A 21,474-nucleotide genomic window follows, 5' to 3' on the forward strand; every position below is an offset into this window, starting at 1 on the left:
TCAATCTCCAAACTGTGTATCGCTGCACTATATACAAATGTTGTCTTAAACTCTAAATGTATTGTTGCTTGTGAATCGAATCCAGGGCAAAATGCACGTTAAAGAATTAGGATAATATGCTGTCTATTTGTGCCTTTTGAGAAGCATTTCAAACAAATCACTCATATGGGTAGGGATTTTCCCTCTTCCATATTTTTCGTTATAAATAAGGCTGGCACACATTTTGAAATTCGCAAATGTCATTCCCCCTTTAAGAGACGAACCAGCCAAGGGCTGAAAGTCTCTTTAATAAAGACAAATCAGATCAAATCAATTCCCCCTCTACACCTTTTCCAAAATGTTGGTGGGATTTAGGCATATTGATGGGGGAGGGGGCATCAACATTCACAAAATTTGAAAACATTAAAGGTAAATCTGAGTCGCACAGAATTTCTTAACAAATCCGATGATTGTTTGGGTATTTTTTCATCATTTTAATTTATTATATATCATCCTCCCTCCTTGACAAGTAAACGAGTACTGTGACAAAAGAAAAAAGTAATATTTGTTCTGGCCTAAATAATAAAAATAATGCTGCTTCTACTAGAGAGAGACAGTCTTGGAACCGTTTCGCTTATTATTACTCACCGACATCTTCCATCTTCTGCACGCTGATGGCCTGCTGCTGCCACGTTGTGGTATTGTTGGGCAGCGTCGCGAACGAAGTTTTCCTCCGCGGGGTCGTTTCCACATCGGCCACGCTGACGGGACCGGCGCCGCCACCGCCCCCGAAACCACCAACGGAACTCATGTCACCATCGATGATGTCCCCCCGATCGATGCCACCGCCACCGCCACCGCCACTGTTGGAATGTAGATTGGTGCTGTTGTACCGCCGAAGGGCCGGCGTTGGCTTCTCGGTGTCCCGGTCCTGTTTCTCGTTCCCGGACGAGTCCGTGTCGTACCCGAACTGAATGGAACCGCGTGCATCGGCTATGGATGACCGCGCCGGCGTAACGGGTTCCACCGAGGTGAGACTGGCGCTAGATGTTTTGCGCTCCCGCTCGAACCGACCGATCGTGTTGAGCTGGTCTTGCGAACCACCAAAGTTCTCGATCGTCAGCTGAGAGTCTTCACTGAGCGAGTTGCGGCGTGATCGGCGACCTACACGGTGTGTGTGTGGGAAGAAGGAAAAATAAATGCAACTTATTTTTTTGCTGATTTGCTCGCGGGAAAATCTGGACAACTGAAACGTGAGTGATAGGTGTAGATTTTTTTGGATCAATGGATATTTTGTTTTGTAAAGCAAACATTACACAAATCTCAAGAACAACACATAGTCAACACTTTCGATTCGGTCTAGACCTAGACTGACTGAATGATATAAAACGAGGAAAAGTTTGAAAGATTTAGATTGGGATAAACTAACACCTATAATTTCGTTGTCCAGATTTTATCTCGAACAAGCTTCATATGAAACTGATTCATTCGTTCATCATCCCCGTACACGCTAGAACAACAGGTATAGATCCAGTTATTCCGAAAAACTAAAAACGGTTATCGGCTAAAGAGCAGCGCCGAAGACGTACGTGCATGCGAAAAAGTTCGGAAACACTCGAACCAAAAACAGAAAATAGGAACTAATAGTGTTGCACCATACCACATAAAAACACACACAAAACCAGAACAGAACCGGGGGCGGGGGGAACCCGTCCGTCGATCGATAATGATCGAAACACCAACGAACGAACGATCGCCAGCAGCCACTACTCACCTGAAAAGCTCTGCTTCCGGTTCTCCTCCCAGTTGCTGGGCCGACCTGCTGGAATACTATCGCCTAAAAGCATCACAACAAGAGTTTTAAAAACAAAGAAAATGCAACGATTGAGCACGTGATCGAGTGCGTCCAGACTGAAGAGCTTCATGGTTTCGGTTTGGTCTAGTTGGTTTTCGGATTCGGATATCGTCGTCAGGTAGGTTGTGATGCGGAAAGATCCGCCCAAAACACCAAGGGCCAACCGGTTGTGACGGCTAAATTTAAAATTCTAACTAGTAAAAGTGCTTGTTTTAATGCTTGGAATGATAAACTGCCTCGCGGTTGTCCGCTAGCCAGCCACAAGCTCGACTTGAGACAAAATATTTTTTCCCAAATCCGAACGAGAGCGCGACGAAGGCTACACGGCACTCGGACTGGACTGCAAGTAACTACATACTATACAATAAGGTAGAGGCGATCGTGCCCCAGCTGTTTCCCGTCCACCCGTGCGTCGTAACCGACCGTGCTTATTACTGAAACAATTTCTGTAAAAATTTCTTTTCGCGCTTCACTTCGCCGTGGCGGACAGGGGGTTGCAGGTCATGATTTGAGGTGCAGTTAGTGTTGCTAAGACATTTTCGGCAATTTTAAAGTTATTCTGAAATTTTAAATAAAAAACGCAAAGTTAAAAATTTGGCCTCGGCATGTTCGTAAAAGTTGTGCGATTTAATCTCATGAACATTTCTTTTGAAGATTACATTGAGAAATCCCTAGTAATTCGCAAGATATAATCGTTTAAGGCAAAAAACTAGTCTTAAACTTGACAGTGGAATAAAATTTCCAGCTCAACTACGAAAACCCTAAAAGTATTTTGCATGGTTTGATGGTTTTCTCCAGAAACGGAGGTCGAAATCTTATTTACATTGTTTACATTCTCGAAAATGATTCACAGTGCTATGCCACGTGCTTCAGTTGAATTGCATACATACATGATTTGTAAGATGAAAGTTCAGTTGTACTGCAATTTAGTGTGAATCTTAATGTTTTGCAACTTGTTGCATACATACAGGGGATACTCAAAATAACTGGGACAGGTAAAAATTTCACTTTTCAAAAAATCCCAAGTCACATTTTTCGGTCAAATAGACTAGAAGAGGTTCTTAGAACCACCATAAAACCAAAATAAAAGATAAAAGGTATAATAACGGTTCTCAAAACCTCTACAAGACTAATTGGTCATCAAAATGTTACTTGGGATGTTCAACTAGTTGTAATTTTTTGAAAAAGGCATCAAATATTCTCAAATTTTTACTGTAAGTTTATCAACTAGTTGCATATCAGTGGTCCAAATTTGGAAAAGATCGGGCTATTTTACACGAAGTTAGAAAGATTCTAGAAAAGGGTATAACTATCCGATAGCCAACTTTGAGCTGTTATATCTCCGGATTCAATAAACCGAATGCAATGAAATTTTGATCATTTATGACTAATATAATGAACTTTCAAAAACACTTGACCTTATTTAAAAATATTAATAAGAAAAAGTTAAAGCGATTTCATTTGTTCTATGTTTGGTTTGTAAATTTATCTATTTTTTATGTGCATCCCATTACTTTTTCAATTTAATGCCGGCCATTTGGTTGCTTTCCTTCGAAACATAAATATATTCAAGTCAATTAGAAGAAATTTAAACGAACTTTAATAACTATCTCGAATTTTGAAGCGATGATGAAGTTTTGGATTAATTGGTGTTATATTAGAAAAATAATCTAATCGATATAATTTTCTTTCGTGTAAAGAATTTTAAGTTTAGTCAAAAGTTTTTATTAGCTCATTATATTAGTCATAACATTCGGTTTGTTGAATCCGGAGATATAACAGCTCAAAGTTGGCTATCGGATAATTATACCTTTTTCTAGAATCTTTCTAACTTCGTGTAGAATAGCCCGATCTTTTCCAAACTTGAACCACTGATACACAACTAGTTGATGAACTTGCAGTAAAAAAATAGGTGATGCCTTTTTCAAAAAGCTACAGCTAGTTGAACATTTTTTGAAAAGTGAAAATTTTACCTGTCCCAGATATTTTGAGTACCCCCTGTAGTTATCTCTTAGCTAATTTATGTAAAATAACATTAATATTGAGAGACTTTTTCAAACTAATTCTAAATTCAGACATATTTTCACGAGATGAACCAGCTGAGGTCTGAAAATCTCGATAATAAAGAAAAATAATAATAATAATCAGACTTATTTAAAACAAACTTAGAAAGTAATCTTATGTAGTTTATGATTTTTATTAGTAGAATAATTGTAGATGGTTTTATTAGTTGCCAATTGTTGAACGGTGAGCACTGTTTTTTGTTTTTATTTGTTTTTCCGTACATATCCAAAGAACGTTTAGATCTAATCAACACTTTTTATCAGTGCTGATAATCTTATTCAATCTAGTTTCAATCACTTATAGCTTATTTCAGGTTTGAAATATTATATATGAAATTATGAAAATCTGTTCTACAAGAAAGTCACGGAAGACCCACTCGATCTCCAATATTTGAGGTAAATGTCATCGATTACCTCCAGTTAGCCTAGTGATTAAGGCTACGGATTGCCAATCCGGAGACGGCGGGTTCGAATCCCGATCCGGTCGGGAAAATTTTCTCGACTCCCTGGGTATAGTGTATCATTGTACTTGCCTCACAATATACAAATTCATGCAATGCCAGGCAAAGAAAGCCCTTCAATTAATAACTGTGGAAGTGCTCAAATAACACTAAGTTGAAGCGAGGCAGACCAAGTCCCAGTGGGGACGTAGAGCCATAAAGAAGAAGAAGAAAAAGTCATCTACTACCATCAAAAATGACATTTCATATTCATCATGAATATTGGAAGTTTTTTATTGGAAGTCTGGATTTTAAATGTTAAACGCTTCTGGTCCCAAGTAACATTTTAAGTTTTGTTCGACTCTACAAGAGATCTTCATGACCAATTTCATAAAACTTGCAATAAAACTGATTTATACATCAAAACCTCTTGATAACCTCTTTAAGAGCATCTTCCGGCTAAGTGGACCACTCTCGGAGAGGTTTTGCAAACCGAATTAAGAGTAGCAATAAACCCGTTTTAAAACCTAGTTGAAAAATTTTCCATTCCCGATTGTTTTTGTTTTTTTTTTCAACAAAAACTATGACAGCTCAAGATGCAGAGAAGCTTCCTCGATGGCACGTAAAGTTCAGGATGATACATCATTTGTAAGTAGAAAGCGATCATTTCAAAGTAATATTTTAGTAGTTATTGTGTTGGTAGGCTTATGCGCATTCAATTTTACCGTGAATATTGGGGTTGCAGAAACATAAAATTAATGCGCTTCGAAAATAGTGAATATTATCATCTTGGAATGAAATAAATCAATTAGTGAATTTAGTAAAACTATCTTGAATGATTCAGCAACATGGCTTGAATCACAAGAAAACTCAGTAGAGAGTGTTTATTTATGTTTGCATGTTATGGAAATGGTGTCAAACTATCAATTCATTGCTAATTTGAACAATATTAACTATTTTCCATTCACGTTAGCTAATTCTTCAACATGGCGACGACCATATTCAGTGAAAATTAAATAAAAGCTTACTTTTATGATGACCGCAATAAAGCTAGCAGTGTCGTAGTTTCAGCTTTTCCACCAACAGATGTCGTTACTAATCAAACGGATTGCCATCTGTTGAGAGTTTTAACAGTTTAGCCAGAAGGTTTACATATCGGAAAGTTTTGTTTACTCTTAAAATCTGTCTTTATGGATATCTTCAAGTATACTATAAAACATTTTATCAATAGTATTCATAAAAGTAGTCATAAAACTATGAGTTTTAATTATTGCTGTAATAAAACCCTAATAAAAATCAAACAAAACCAATCAGCAAAGGAATTGTTACTTGGGATGCTCCTAATGTTGACCGATTCTCGCTAATTTCTAGATGGTTCACTCCAGTAGTCATAATTTTAGAAATTTATCAAATTTTTATTTTCAAGTTTTATGGGAGTTTCGAAAGGGTTTTGGAGAGGTTCCAGGGGGTTTCTTGGGGCTTCTAATATAGAGGCTTCGGGAATATTCCAGAGGAGTTTCCAGGCGTATCAAGGCTTTTTAGGGACTTTCAGGAGAGTTCCGGAGAGGTTTCCGGACGTTTAAGGGGGGATTTAGGGGACTTTCAAGGAAGTTTCATGAGATTTCCTAAGGGGTATCGAGGTGCTTTGGAATTTCAGAAGATATCAGAAATATATGCCCAGGAACCCCATGGAAACCCCGGAAACACTCCTGGAACTCCCCTGAATCCCCTTGGGATCTCCTGGAATATCTTTGGAACGCCCCGGAAACCCTTTGAAACACCTTGAGACCACAAGAACAGCCCTGCAACACCCTTGAGACATGGAACTCCTGGAACGCTCCTGAAACCACTTTAAACCCCTTAGAACACACCTGGAACGTCTCTCAAACCTCCTGGAACCAAAGATGCATTTTGAACGCTCACGTTCTTCGAACATACCGAAAATGTTCTCCGATTACTGTTACGTACGTGTTCACATTTTTTAACAAAATCTTGATAACTAGATTGCTCACGGGTCGGTGTTAAAACTTGATAATTCAGATTTGAGACCAGTGCTTGGCCGATTTTAAGATTCTAAATGTCACACTTTCATTTGCAATAATGCCGCGAAAATCTCCGAGTGACCGCGGCCGATGCCGCAGTGAATCGCAGCGAAGGCCGCAAGTGTGTTGCCATTGACCACACAGTGCAGTGAGTTCAAACAGCTTCAAACATCCAAAAAAATTTAAAATTGAACACGGCTCACATAAGCACAGCTTTCGAACAGAACATGAATAGAACACGTTCAAATGCATCTCTGCCTGCAGCACCCTTAGAAAGCTCCTGAAACCCCCTGAGACTCCCTGGAACACCTACAAAACCACATGAAGCCCCATGAAACGCTCGTAAAAGCCCCTAAGTAGAGCACCTCTGGAACGCGCCAGAGACAGAAAACCCTTGAAGCCCCATAAAATGCCCTTAAAATCCCTTGGAAACCGCTGGGAAGCTTCTGAAACACCCTCACCCCTTTGAATACCCCTGGAACATCTCTGATAAATAAAAAGAAAATCGCGTTAAGTACTGTTCCTTTGAATTCCACTAAGAATTTGCATCCTTTGACAGATACGTATTTCGACCTCAATTGTAAGGTCGTCTTCAGTGTCTTGTACTTGACTCGACTCAAGTACAAGACACTGAAGACGACCTTACAATTGAGGTCGAAATACGTATCTGTCAAAGGATGCAAATTCTTAGTGGAATTCAAAGGAACAGTACTTAACGCGATTTTCTTTTTATTTATAGATATTCCCCTAACAAGCCCAGGTTAATCATCAACATCTCTGATACCATCTGGCACCCACCAAAACCCCCTGAAGTCGCATGAAACGCACCTGAAACCCCTTCCAATGCCAATGGGACTCTCGGAAACAACCTGCAGCCCCGAGGGAACACTCATGAAACCCCTTGTAACGCACACATTGAACACCTCTGGAACGCCTCTGTAACTTCCTGAAATCTCCTGAAGCCCCTCTTCTGAAACGCTCCTGAGACCCATGGATCATGAATACATAATGAAAATATGTTAAACAATATCCTGTTCCAGACAAATGATCACGAAAATGGTAGATAGACCAAATAAACTAAATTTGGCAAAAACTTCGTTTCCAACTGGAATTGAACGGAAATCGCGATAGTTGATGACAGCATAACGGGTACCGCAATTCTGAGTCAAATTGATCACTTTAAAACAACTTTTGCGGATAAGTGGCAGTTCAAATTCGGGATCGATCTCTAAGCAACTACGTGATAGAATTTTGTACAACAAATTTAAACTTTTAGTTAAAAAACTCCAAAAATGTAAAAAAAATAGATGCTGCTTTGGGCGGAATTAATCAGCATACAAGTAAATATCGGTGAGAACAAAAATTTATCATCTCCACTTAATCTTGATCTTCTGAACACGAATTACGAGTCAAAAAAAGTCAAAATTTAATTCTTAAATGTCTGAAAGATAGACCATTTCCTTTAAACGCCTGAAGGTAGGCAATTTCCTGTGAAATAAGCTAGTTCTACCACATTAAATCATTTTTTCAACAAAATTTCAAACTTTCAAAACTGGTTCATGTTTATGTCCACATAACATCAAAATCAAGGATCCACAAAAATGTGAACACAGAAAGTTTACATTTCTCCTAGTTGCAATCGATTGTTTAGTACCAACGGCTTCGCCTATGTAGAAACACATTGCAATCCCATTAAAAAGGCAAGAATATAGCCATTTGCAAATACAGGACAAGAGCGATATAAAGGTCCACTAAAAACTGTATTGAAGTCTATATGAAGTGCTGGAAAAACAAAGTTAATAAATCTTATATTTTGAACTAAATTTTGTAAACTAAAACGGTTCTGCTAAATCTGTAATTTCAGCTCTGGAGATCATACAGATAAAATGATCGGAATCACTTTTCAAAAAGTGTTCAATTAGCTGTAACTTTTCGAAAAGTGCATTAAATATTCTCAAATTTTCACTGTAAGTTCAACTAGTTTTTTATCAATGGTCCAAATTTGAGAAAGATCGGGCTATTCTGCGCGAAATTATTAAGATTCTAGAAAAAGCTAAAATTATCCGGTAGCTAATTTTGAGCTGTTTTATCCAGTGTTGCGAAACTCATGCTCACGAGTAAAAAATACTCACTCACCTTACTCTTTTGTGAGTAATGCTCACGCTGTGAGTTACTCACGTATGAGTATACTCATTTGTGAGTATGACCTCGTTACTCACTCACGAGAGTATGACGTCATTACTCACGCGTGAGTTACTCATTTTACTCACGGTGAGTTTAGTGAGTAAGTTATTTTTGTTGGTTTGAAGTAAAGTTTTCGTTTGTTCTATACTGTAATAGTGATTATTTATATACTAGGCAAAGTTTTCGAGGAAAGGTGGGTCTGTTCGAGAGCTTTGGCACCATAGGCTAAAAACTCTTATTGTTTACCTACGCATGCAAAGGAATAACATCAATAAGGAAATCGCTATGTTTCGCTTCACTTTGTTAAGGGTATAACTTTTTTTCGCATACGTCGGTCCCTTTGCGGTCTTCAACAAAGTAGGGTCGTTCAATTACAGCGTCTCTTAGCTTCAAACCTTTAAAATTTTTCTTTTCTGCATACATTTGGTCGCGATGAGGGGACAGCTAAAATGGTAAACACAGTGTAAATACTACTTAACAAAGTTTCATGAAGTGTCGTCAGTGTTTAACAAATTTCTTTGTGTTCAACTGAAGAAGGTATACTTACTCGCCACTACAGATAGTATAAACATAAATATGCATATATCACTAAGTGCAGTGAATAGTGTTTGTCAAGAGTGCGACGGTTGAATATGATGTCATGTTCGTTTGAATACCAATTTTGACTGCTTGTTTCATCTCCGTGGATTTATGTTTACTCTACTATCTATATTGCCACTATCTGAGTTCAGAAGCATGCTACCAAAAAACGGTATATGAAGGACTTTTACATTGTAGTTTTATCTTTAACTTCGCCGAATAAAGTAAAGGTCACATACACATACCAAAGTCTTAAAAAAGCTCACTCTCTCTCTCTTCTTGGCGTAACGTCCTCATTGGGACAAAGCCTGCTTCTCAGCTTAGTGTTCTATGAGCACTTCCACAGTTATTAACTGAGAGCTTCCTCTGCCAATGACCATTTTGCATGCGTATATCGTGTGGCAGGCACGAAGATACTCTATGCCCAAGGAAGTCAAGGAAATTTCCTTTACGAAAAGATCCTGGACCGACCGGGAATCGAACCCGTCACCCTCAGCATGCTGGTCATGCTGAATACCCGTGCGTTTATCGCCTCGACTATATGGGCCCAAAAAAAGCTGTGAGCGCCCATTCAAATCAGCCCCACGTCCAGCACCAAATTTTTGGCTTCACGCTAGTTGTATGTGAATGACAGCCGTTTCAGGGGGTGGATCTCTGTCACTCTACAATAAGTTTAAGGACAAACGTCTTGAAATCCCGCTTCAACATTGCATCGAAACTTCAGACACACAAATCTCAAGAAGCAAGCTTCATACAACAATGTATTTCATTATTATGTTCTTGCTCACTTGTAATTAGTTTAAAATTAAAAGCGCAGGTACACTGGTTTTGTTCACGAAGAGATTTGTGCCCTCGAAATCGTGAATAGGTGCCAAAGTCGGCCATTGTGGCGGCCATTTTGGGATTCTAACAAGTCTGTCCTTAAGTTAAAACAAAAGCACTCAGGTTGGACTCAAAGGGGACCTCTTCAGGACCGCTTTTAACGGAGCGTTAAAAACTACCAGTAAGTTACAGTTCACTAAATTAAAAACAAATAACAATAGAATTTTTGACAAACAACCTTGTCTACTAATTCAATACATTCGCCGCAATAAAATGTACCATTCTAATGTTTGATAGAATTCCAAGCCTCTAGATAAATTTAAGAATACCGTATAAAAATGAGTAAAGCATACTCGTGAGTGAGTATTTGCACGTCAATACTCACGAGTGAGTGTGAGCTGTACAGCGCTTACTCAAACGTGAGTAATACTCACGGTGAGTTTACGGTGTACTGCTCATACTGATGAGTGAGTTTGACTAGTTGTGTGAGTACTCGCTCATTTCGCAACACTGGTTTTATCTCCGGATTCAATAAACCGAATGCAATGAAATTTTGACCATTTATGACTTATATAATAAATTAAAAAAAAAGTTTGACTTATCTTAACGATCACGATCAAAACATCTTAAAATTATTAATAAGAGAAAAAGGTATAGCGGTTTCCGTTTATTTTATGTTTTTTCAGTACCAGTACATTTGTCTATTTTTAATATGCATTTCATTACCTTTTTCAATTTATTGCCGGCTATGTTGTTACTATACATCAAAACATATTTATATTCTAGTCAATTAGAGGGAATTTCAATGAACTATAAGGCCGGAACAAGTCTCATTTTCTTTTTTTGTCACAGTGCTCGCTGAGTCGTCAAGCGGGTGGATAATAAATAATAAATGCGTTTGATGAAAAAATACTCGAACAATGGTATCCCTGTAAGAATTCCTGAAGTGAAACACTACAGAAATTCTTGAAGAACTTCCTGGAAGTATTTCCGAAAAACTCTCAAATAATGGAATCTTTGGAAAAAATCTTGAACTCACCTGAAGGAATTCCGGGACAAATCGCTGGAATTCAAAAAGAAAAGTCTAGAGAAATTCCAGAAGGAGTTCCTGGTACATTAAAAAAATCCAGGAGGAATCCCTAAGAGAAAATCTTCCCTGGGTAAATGTCTGAAAAATCCCTAAAGAAATTATTGTCCGAATTTCTGATGGAATCCTTGAGTAAACTCCAAAAGAAACTGCAGGAGAGATTCCTGGAAGAATGCCTGGAAAAATTTGAGGCAACATCTGGGAGAAATTCCAAGATAAATTTCTGGAAAAATTCCTACACAAATTTCAGAGGGAGAAGGAATCCTAGGATAAGCCCTAAAACAATCGTTGGAGGAAACTCCTGAGGCAATTTTTTGGAAGAATCCCTGAAAGAGTTTCAGAAGACACACGCTCAAGACATTCCTGAAAAAACTTCTAGAGGAAACTCTGGAGGAATTCCTGAAGTAATCCATGAATGAATCGAAGGACGAATTTCTGGAGGAATTCTTTTGGAGAAGCTGCAGAAGGTATTCTTGAAAGAATACGTGGATACATTCCCGAACAAATCCGTAGATGAAAATTTCCTGAACTAATTCAAAAAAGTCTTTAGGTATTCCAAGAGGCATCCCTGGAGATATTCTAAGTTGATAAAGGAATAAAATTTGAAATTCCTGAATTTTTTTTTTTAAAGATCATTAGGGGAATTTCCGAAAGAGTCACCAAAGGAATCTCTAGAGCAATCCTTAGAAGAATTCCCGGAGCATTCCCTATGAGAATTCCTAGAAAAATCCCTGGAGGAAGAATTGAATTTTTAAACGGTGTTCAAATTTTGGATTATTTGTTGCTATATTAGAAAAATAAACTAACCGTTATAATTTTTTTTTCGTGTTAAGAATTAGTTAAGTCAAAAGTTATTAATAGCCCCTTATAAAAGTCATAAATGGTCAAAATTTCATTGCATTCGGTTGATTGAATCCGGAGATAAAACAGCTCAAAGTTAGCTATCAGATAGTTATACCTTTTTCTAGAATCTTTATAACTTCGTGCAGAATAGCCCGATCTTTGCCAAATTTGGACCAGTGATACAAAACTAGTTGATCAACCTAAAGTGAAAAATTATTTGATGCATTTTTCGAAAAGTTACAAATTGTACTGACACAATAGTGTGCACACATTTTGAAATTGTGATTGCAGCGCAGGACCACGTCAGATCAAGTTGGAGTCTTCGGTGCACTTATTCCTTGTAAATCAAGGAATAAGTGCACCGAAAACGTCGAGACGACCAGCATAAAAATGTTTTCAAACTTACCATGGCAAAACGTGATGATTGACCAACAAACGCTTCTTGTGTGCGTTTCGTTTCCTTCCATATCATCCGGTTCGATAGCCGAGTGGTAGCGTGTGAGCCTAGTGATCTCAAGGTTCTTGGTTCGAATCCGGTTGTCAACAGAAATTTTTTTTTCAATTGTAAATCGGTTCCATGGTACAATTGAAAACATTAATCTGTTGAATTGAAATGATATTCAGTCTGCACAAACTTAGTGGCGTTGTGTATTTAAATTAAATTGTGTAATTTAAACAATAATTTCAAATGCAAGCCATCTTTCAGTGTACAATGCGTCACCCCACAGCCTCATTTCGGAGTGCTCCGTCAGTAGTAACGCCTTAGCACCCCTGCACTACACACGCGACGGCTCGCTCACATTCGGCGGTCAGTCTTACTAGCATAGTAAACAAGCGCCGCCCGTGGTAGTCACCACGTTGTTCATACCTTACCACCTTTCGCACCTTTCGGGTGCCGAGAAGGCATGCATTTCCGTGCGCGCAAGAGGCTAAAGAGCTGGCTAACTGTGCGCTCGCTGCGATTGATGATTGCCCACCACGAGTTATGGCATCGAGCATGAGGGGTTACCCTGGCTGAGCCGGTCGGTGGCGATTCTGATGTTCATTGGACGGAGTTTGTTGGTTTACGATGGGCTTACTTAGGGCTCTTCAACCCTACATTATATAGTGCATAGAGCTTACGAGTGCTTGCCGCACCGGTTATTTGACGTGTCAAATTAGCGTTTAGCAAGTGGTGTCATAGGTGTAGCTAGAGAAGATTCTACTTACTTTTCAAAAAACGAGGTTCAATGTTTCACTGTAATTGGGATTAGGACCTATTATTTATTAATCGTGTCACTAGAAGTTATGAAATGGAATATCCAAGATCTCGGCTGGAAGGAATTAAATATTCTTACACTGTTACCTTAGCCCATGCACGCCTATGTGAGCCTGAAGAATTTCTCTCTCTCTCTCTTTGCTAGGCGTTTAATACGAGACGTGGGTTATCGGTCCTACGACAGGCACGAGCCCAGAATCACAGTACATGTGTCATAGTAGAGTACATTTTTAAGAAGAATAAGCTAAATCGAAGGCATATTCTTCTTAGCTTTACGCTTCAACTGGGACTCAACCTGCTTCTCAACATCTCAAGTTCTCTATGTACTGCATTCTCTACAAAAATTCTCTATGCGCAAGGAAGTCAAGGAAAATTGCATTACGAGAAGATCCTGGGACCGAGTATCGAGTCCGTCACCCTCAGTATGATCTTACTCGTTTACTGCTTCGGCTAAATGGGCTGACTAAAATCGAGGACATATCAACATATAAATATAATCGTTCAAGTTGTACTTTCAACCGACAATTATTGCTCGAATTTTATACAAGCTAGTACCAAATCATCGATTACTTCTAGAATTACACCCACAACATCACAAAGGTAAAGCTTTGTGTTCACATACATGGGTACAGTGTTTCCGACGATCACGCACAAAGTTGGCCGCTCATTTGCCGGTTTAGTGCACGACATGAGTCGCGTTTACGAAATGTATCCACTTAAAGCTAGCTTTACTTTGTGTAACCCTGCGCTGGAAATGGAGCGCTCTCCGGGTCGTCCAGCTTAGCTATTAGACAACATTTTATTGGAGGTGAAAATTGAGAAACACCGCATCGAGGCGAGCCTCCAAGAAAAGGAAAAGGCAACCCATAAAAAATACATCCTATGACCAACGATTGAGTAATGTTGGGCCGATGCGAGTGGATCAGTCCATGCTGTAGTGCTTTGGTACAAAGGTAAACAGGGTGTTCAGGGAAATTAGTTCACCATGGGTGCGACTTGTAGAGCTGAGTGCCAGAACGATTAAATAGTGATGGCTTCCAAGCAAAAGTGCAATGGAAATCGATTGCCGGCCGCTCAGGTCCTAGCCTTGGCAGTGCTTGGTAGCTTACCGAACTTCAAGTTCGGCAAGCATAAACGAAATTGTTAGAAAACCATGCAGAGTGGGCGGAATGGGCAGTTTTAGATTGTGGTTGTGAGAAAATGTTATTGAAGGGAATGTTGGGTAAGATTATGAAATAGCTGCGCCGTGAGGTCTTCGATCATATGCCTTCTAAAAATAGGAACAAATTGAGGGCTTAAAATAACGCAGCATTTTATGAACTTTAAATGACCCAACATAACAGCAACAGCTGTAGAGGCGTGTGTATTCAGCATGGCCGTACTTAGGGTGATAGGTTCGATTTCGGGTCGGTCAAGGAACTTTTCGTGATGGAAATTTCCTCAACTTCCTTGGGCATATAGAATCTTCGTGCCAGTCACACAATATACACATGTAGAATAGTCATTGGCAGAGGAAGCTCTCAGTTAACCTTCTAATACCCATGGTCTAGAGCACCATCGATTTTCGACGAACTCGAGATAAACAGATATAGATGAACATGATGCAATAGTTTTCAGAATATGATTGTATTCTTACTAGGTAAAACAAATTGCCAACTACTTGTTTCAATAGTGGAACTATTGATAAACAATCACAAAATTATTGAATTACAACTAAAAATGTTTTCGTTGATTCCGAAGAATTTGGGCAATTTGCAATAACTTGTGTTCAAGCACTTTTTTCGGAAACAATTTCCTGGCATAGAAATAGTCGTTCAAAGTCGTGGGAAAGAAGGAGTAACTATGGAAGTGCTCGCACAAGCTGAGAAATAGGCTTTGTCCCAGTTTGGAATTTACGCTAAGAAGAAGATGAAAAGCAGGCCCGTGTGCAGAAGGAGGAGTTTTGGTTCAAAATCCAAAAGCCCTACTTCTGTGCGGATTACCATGAAGAAGAGGGAGTGAGTCGGAAGATAGTTCAAGCAGAGTAAGCTTAGGCGTGGCTGGGGCTCGGCAGTGAGCCTTGCTGAAATAGGAGAGCCTCGGGCACATCAATAACGACGCCAGTGGGATCTTGATTACTGTATACATATTGGTTATTGTTTTGAAATTGGTAACTGCAATGGTACCCGTTCCACACCATAAGTTTAGAAATAGCATAAGTTAAAATACACATTAATAAAAATTTAAAAATTACCCGTAACGTGGGTAGATCACCTTATAATGGTGCGTTACGGCGTAAGATCTACCATAACCAATTTTGATTTCGTAATTTTCTTGCTTGGTTTAAATGCAGGAAAATTATAAGATCAAAATTTGGTTTACATTTCTGTGTTTTGTTTTATTTTTGTATATTGTTTTTCACTACTAATATACAATTTTTCCGTGTTTTTTGCTTGATTTTAACTTCAACTATAATAAAATAACGATTTGTTTCAGCACTGTTCAGGTAAATAAAGGTGAAATTGTAATGTAAGTCAATTAACATTCTATGTATCATAATCATAATATTTATTGTTTCAGGTAAAATCAGGTGATTGGTCAATTATATAATTAAATATATTCAAATTATATGATACTTGGGATATTGGGAGGGGTAGCCTAAGGAAGCTAAATGAACTGGTTTCTGGACAAATGTTCGTGGGGTGGCCAGACTTTATCACGAGATAACAACCATCGTGTTGTCTTCCGAAGGTCTCCAGTAAATTTAGCTTACCCTGCTACAACAAACCATCAGGTAGATCATTCCCTTCCGGTATGACTCTGCAGCCATAGGTAATCCTTGCGCTGATGGTGGGTACACAATCATCATCATCATCATCATCATCACATTAATAAAAAAAAAAAAAAAACGTTCCAGACTATGGTTCCAGCCCCATATGAGAGACATGATTTTCTCTTGTTTCATGATGAAACCGTTAAGTTTGATGCATATTTGCATCTCAAATGCGATTTTATATTGTTAATTAAAAATGGGCTCAATCGAATTGTTTTTGCTTTACGGAGCCGAAATTCATTATTTTGCAGTTTTGATTACCAATTGATTTGAATATACTAATGTTAGTTTAGGCGGTCCACGGTAGTCAAAACTGCTCAAAAACAGATTAACACACATAATGTATAAAAAGGATAAAAGCTGGGAAAAAGTGTTCGCTGCAATGCTATGCGGAAGGTATTTGTTAGTTTTTGAGTATATTGAAGGTACGACACATAAGCTGAATGCTCCAGTAAGTCATCGTTTAACCCTTTCGGGACGACTTTTTTCTACACATAATTCGGGAACGAATTTATGTTTTTCCAATGGTATACATCATAATACTTAGGGAAACACTGATATATTATGTTAAATATTTTTTTTGGGATGTTCTAGGTCATCCAAACTGTCCTGGAGTTGTAATACTGGGAGATTCAAATAAATACATGAATTTACAACGTTCCTCTTAGCAGAACATGTTTGATAAGACTCATTGAGTCAAGAAAACTATTTCCGACCGATTCAAAAGTATTTCAGATATCGACGACACTCCAAATTGTCCCGAAATAAGATTACTTGATCTACCAGATCAACAAACGTTTCAAATATGTTATATCGTATCAAAACATATCCAAGTAGACCCTCTTAGTCAAAATACTAACTTTTGCTAGTGCGTCAACGTATTACAGGTATTCTAGATCCTCCAAAAAGTATTTATTTGGACTATTCAATCTACCGAATCAACCAAGACTTTGATTGTGTCTTTTTGTTATGAAATATATTCAAGTAGATCCTCTGAACCAGTTAGCCAGCGGTTAAGGATATGGATCGCCAATCCGGAGACGGCGGGTTCGATTCCCATTCCAGTCGGCAAACTTTTTTCGACTCCCTGGGCATAGTGTATCATTGAATTTGCCTCACAATGTACAAATATATGCAATGGCAGGCAAAGACAGCCCTTCAATTAATAATTGTGGAAGTGCTCAAAGAACACTAAGTTGAAGCGAGGCAGGCCAAGTCCCAGTGGGGACGTTGAGCCAAAACAAAGAAGAAGATGAAGATCCTCTAAACCAATATATTACTTTCAGTTACTTTTTCAATGCATTAGAAATATACCAGGTCATCCAAAATGTACATGAATTTTGATTCATTCAGCCAAGGCTACCCCTTGACAAAATCTCAAGCATATTCCTAAAGTATGCTATTTTTTTTTGTTGCGTACAGTTTTAGTACGCTCGATGCTGAGTGGAACTGGTAACCCTAATGCAGAAGAGGAGTGTGAAGCGGCGGCGCGACGACCGACGGTGGCTTTAATTTAATGACTCGGCAGTATCGTTTAGTTCGTCAACGAGGAAGGAACTGCACTTTGGTTGGGAGATACGCCTGTCTCGTGAACGAACACTACATTGTAAGATGTAATAAATATGTAATCATTCATTTATTAACTAAATATATTTGCAGTATTGAAGCTGCTTGAAGTAGAAGCTGCTCTCAATGTGTAGTTTTAGTTCTGTGACAAGTCGTCCCAACATATTTGTTATTCTATTCTATTCTATTCACACCGAATAGTTTTTCCAGTTAACATAAAACCATTACATTTGTAGACTTCTGCCAGAGTTTATGCTGAAGTGCTTACTCTCACAGACAATTTGACCATTGAGCGGAGCGGCACCGCTCAAACGTCAAATTCTTCTGTGAGAGTAAGCAGGCCATCATAAATTCGTGCAGAAATTCATAGGGCACTGCATGTCGTGGTTACCTACTATGAGAATATTTTCAAAGTCCTTGACGATTCGTGGTCTTGGAACTTAAAAAAAAATGTTGGCTTTCATGGACAGCGTGATTGAATTCGAAATGTGTGATTCACCCACGTGAAAGTGTGCGCTAATTTATGACTTGCTAGTGGGATTTTGGAGAAAATGGGAATTATGAGATTCCAATGAAACTGTTGAGCGTTCCGAGGGTAACGCTGACTGACATTTTGAAAGGCATTTCGCTGGGGTTTTGGGGTGAGGACTTCAAAAGGTTGCAGTTAGATCTACGATAAGATCAAAGCCTGATACGATTGCAGTTGTTACGATAGGAGGTATTCAGCTTGGATTCCCATGCAAATCCTGTTGAAAATCTTGCGGAACTCTAAAAGACATACTGCGTACCAACTTTGATATGTCATTGAGGAAAATTCGTAGGGTATTGAACGGCAATTCCGGTGAGGGTTTCTTATAGAAAATGAATGAAAATTATAGTGGAGAAATCTGATAAGAACCAGATCAATATTGGCCGAGATTTTTTTGTTTAGGAATTCCCTACGAGATTCCTCCAGGAGTTACGAAAAACTTCAAGGAATTTTCACCGAGATTTCTCCAGGAGTTGCTTCTGAGATTCCTTGAGAAGTTCCTAAATACATTCCTTCGGACATTTTTTTTTATAATTCCTCTTTTTGGAACATTTTAAGATTCCGAGGCGAACCAGCCTACACAGCTAATCGCGTTCGGTAATTTTTACCGAAATCTCAACCGCTGAGCGTTCGGTAATGGATTCTTAACGGACCAAATGACCAAAATGACCAAATTTCGGTAAAATGTTATCGTTCATCTGTCAAACTCTAACAAACTTCGGTAAAAGTTGCTTCTTTTACCGATTTTTTCCTGTAAAACAAACTTAACGGTTGAGATTTCGGTAAAACATTACCGAAGTCAGTGATTTTTTCTAACTGTGTAGGGCTGAAAGCCTCGTAAATGAAGCTAATAATAATAAGTATAACAGATTCAGATTTTTTTTTCTTTTGAGGTTCCCAGAAACAATTCGCAGATTGAACTGTTAGCGAGACATTCGTGGGGAAATCAGAAGGAACCCCTGGAGGAACTCCTACTAAGTAGTTCTATAATAAAAACTTCTGAATTGTTTAATAAATTCCACAAGGATTAAGAACATCTAGGAGAATTCCAGAATAATCTTTCGGAGAAATTTCATAAGAATCTGCAGAAAGTGAAAAAGGAATAATTTCTGAAATGAGTTAATGTAAGAATCCTGAAAGGAGTTCCTGGAGGAACGGTTGAAGAAGTTCTTGAAGGAATCCCGCAAGATTTTTTTTGGTTGAATTTGAGAAAGGATACCCGGATGAATCGCTGAATGAGTTCCTAGAGAAATTTCAGAAGGACCTCCCGGAGGAATCTCTTATGAAGTTTTTGGAGGAATCCAGGAGGAACTCCGGAAGATGATCCTGAAGGAATCCCGGAAGGAATCTTGAAAGTAATTGGATGAAATTTCAACCGGAAATTCTTGGCATATTGATTATTTTTGCACGGCAGTCTTATACAAACTGACTGACTGACTGACTGCCGAGCCAATACAATCAATGTTGTTGGGATCTTGGAATAAATTTTTGAAGGAATTTCGGAAAGACCTTCTTAATTAATTCCGGAAGAAATCTCGGTTGAAATTCCTGTAAGAATTCCAAAAAGAACACCTGGTGTCATCTCAGAACAAAATCCCCGAGGTACCCCAGAAAGTTTTGTGAGAAGATCCAATGAAGGCCCTTCTGGAGGAATGCTATTGAGACGTCCTGGAGGCATCCCGGAAGATGTTCCCGGAGTAATCACGAGTTCCTACAGAAAGGAACTTCTAGAGGAATTCCTGAAGGTATGCCTAGTTTTTCTCAGAACGGAGTTTCTCCAGCAGAAACCCAGAAAGATCTCCAGGAGGAATCCCAGAAGGAACTCCTAGAATAACCGCAGAAGAAACATCTAGAGGAATCCAGGAAGTATTTTCAGGATGAATCTTACAAAGAATACTTGGAACAATCCCAGAAGCAACTTCTGGGAAAAATTTTGCATGAATTCTGGGAGAGATTGGATTTACAGAAGAAAATCCTGGAGAAACCCTGGCATTCTTCAGGAAGTTCCTTCTTCGATTTCTTCAGGAGCTACGACTGCAGCTTCCGGAGAATCTCCTTAAATTCATTCGGAAGATGATTATGGAATTCTCTCAGATGTTCCTAATGTAAATCCTCTAGGTGTTTATTACAGAATTCATTTAGATGTTTTTCTATGGAATTCTTTATGAAGTTCGGAATCTCCCAAAAAATGACCACGTGGTTTATGGACAGCCCCTTAGCGTATTCCAATCCCAGCAAAATTCCTCTTACCGTAGACTGAACCGCAATCCTATCAGGCTTTGATCCTACCATTCCAAAGGGATTGATAACTGCAATCCCTTTGGAGGTCCTCCCAAAAATCCTAGTGAATCTCATAATTCACATTTTCTCCAGAATCTCACCAGCAAGTAATAAATTAGCAAACTTTTTCACACGGATGAATAATTTCGAATTGAATCACACTTTCCATGGAAGCCTACGAAATTTTATATGTACCGTCGTTGGGGGTGAGAATGGGTCAAAAAAGGATACTCAAAGATTGTTTGTTAAATAACAAATGCAATTGAAGTCGGAATAACTTTTTATTTGGTATGTATACTATTATATGTGGTATTGAAAGTTTAGCAAGAAAGTATTACATTATATGAATTGCTTACTAAACTACAAATGTTTGAAAATTGACCCAATCTCACCCCTTAGAGGGGGTGAGAATGGGTCAAAGTATTCGAAATCGCCTATCTATGAATATAAGTTAATTTTATTGATCATATCTAGTAAGCCTACTTAAAAAACAATATAACCATGACTAAAAAAACTTTTGTAATTTTAAAAGATGATTGATCCACCTAAAAGGGCTAATACAACCGAAAAAAATGTTGAAATTTGAAAAAATAACGTTTGTATGTTGTATCGCCATTTTTAGCCACCATAATCATCCTCATTTAAAGTTTCAACCTCCATGAGAGGAGGAGGGGGGGGATTACAATGAGGGAGGGACGCATTGAAAGATTGCATGGGAAACGTTTAACCAAACCAAAATTCGACGTTCATTCACTTTCCGACATTGTACTATGTCACTGGTTTTATAGCCCTAAATCCCACTACTGTCTGCTAGTTTCAGGATATTTCCTTAAAATTTCAAAAATGAGTGAAGAAGAAGAACGTTTTTAAGTCTATTTTGTGAGCTTACGAGATTGCAGTACACTAAACGTTAGATGATGATGAGAGGAGCTGTCCTTGTCCATGTTTATTGTTATAAATGATTTTAGGCACTAAACGTATGAAAACACTCGCTTGACACTTCTGCGACACATTTTCGAAAAAAAAAGTACTTTTATGAAGATACGGTAAACATGGCCCATCTCTATCATCACATGGGGACTGGATAACAGGTTGAATTTTTAGTTAAGGTTATGTGCACTCGATAACTTGCTTG

At 38.5% G+C, this 21,474-nt stretch overlaps 1 protein-coding gene across 1 annotated transcript in view; it reads right to left on the reverse strand.

Annotated features, from left to right (window-relative positions):
• LOC109424724 (patronin) overlaps positions 1–21,474 on the reverse strand; it is a gene marked incomplete in the record, with an annotated part of 310,451 nt that overhangs the window by 101,929 nt on the left and 187,048 nt on the right. Inside the window, 2 exon segments of the mRNA XM_062843097.1 lie at positions 628–1,143; positions 1,754–1,816. Of these exon segments, the coding sequence (XP_062699081.1) occupies positions 628–1,143; positions 1,754–1,816 (579 nt within the window).

The sequence above is a fragment of the Aedes albopictus genome, chromosome 3 (genome assembly GCF_035046485.1).
Source record: "Aedes albopictus strain Foshan chromosome 3, AalbF5, whole genome shotgun sequence".
Classification (NCBI taxonomy): Eukaryota; Metazoa; Arthropoda; class Insecta; order Diptera; family Culicidae; genus Aedes; species Aedes albopictus.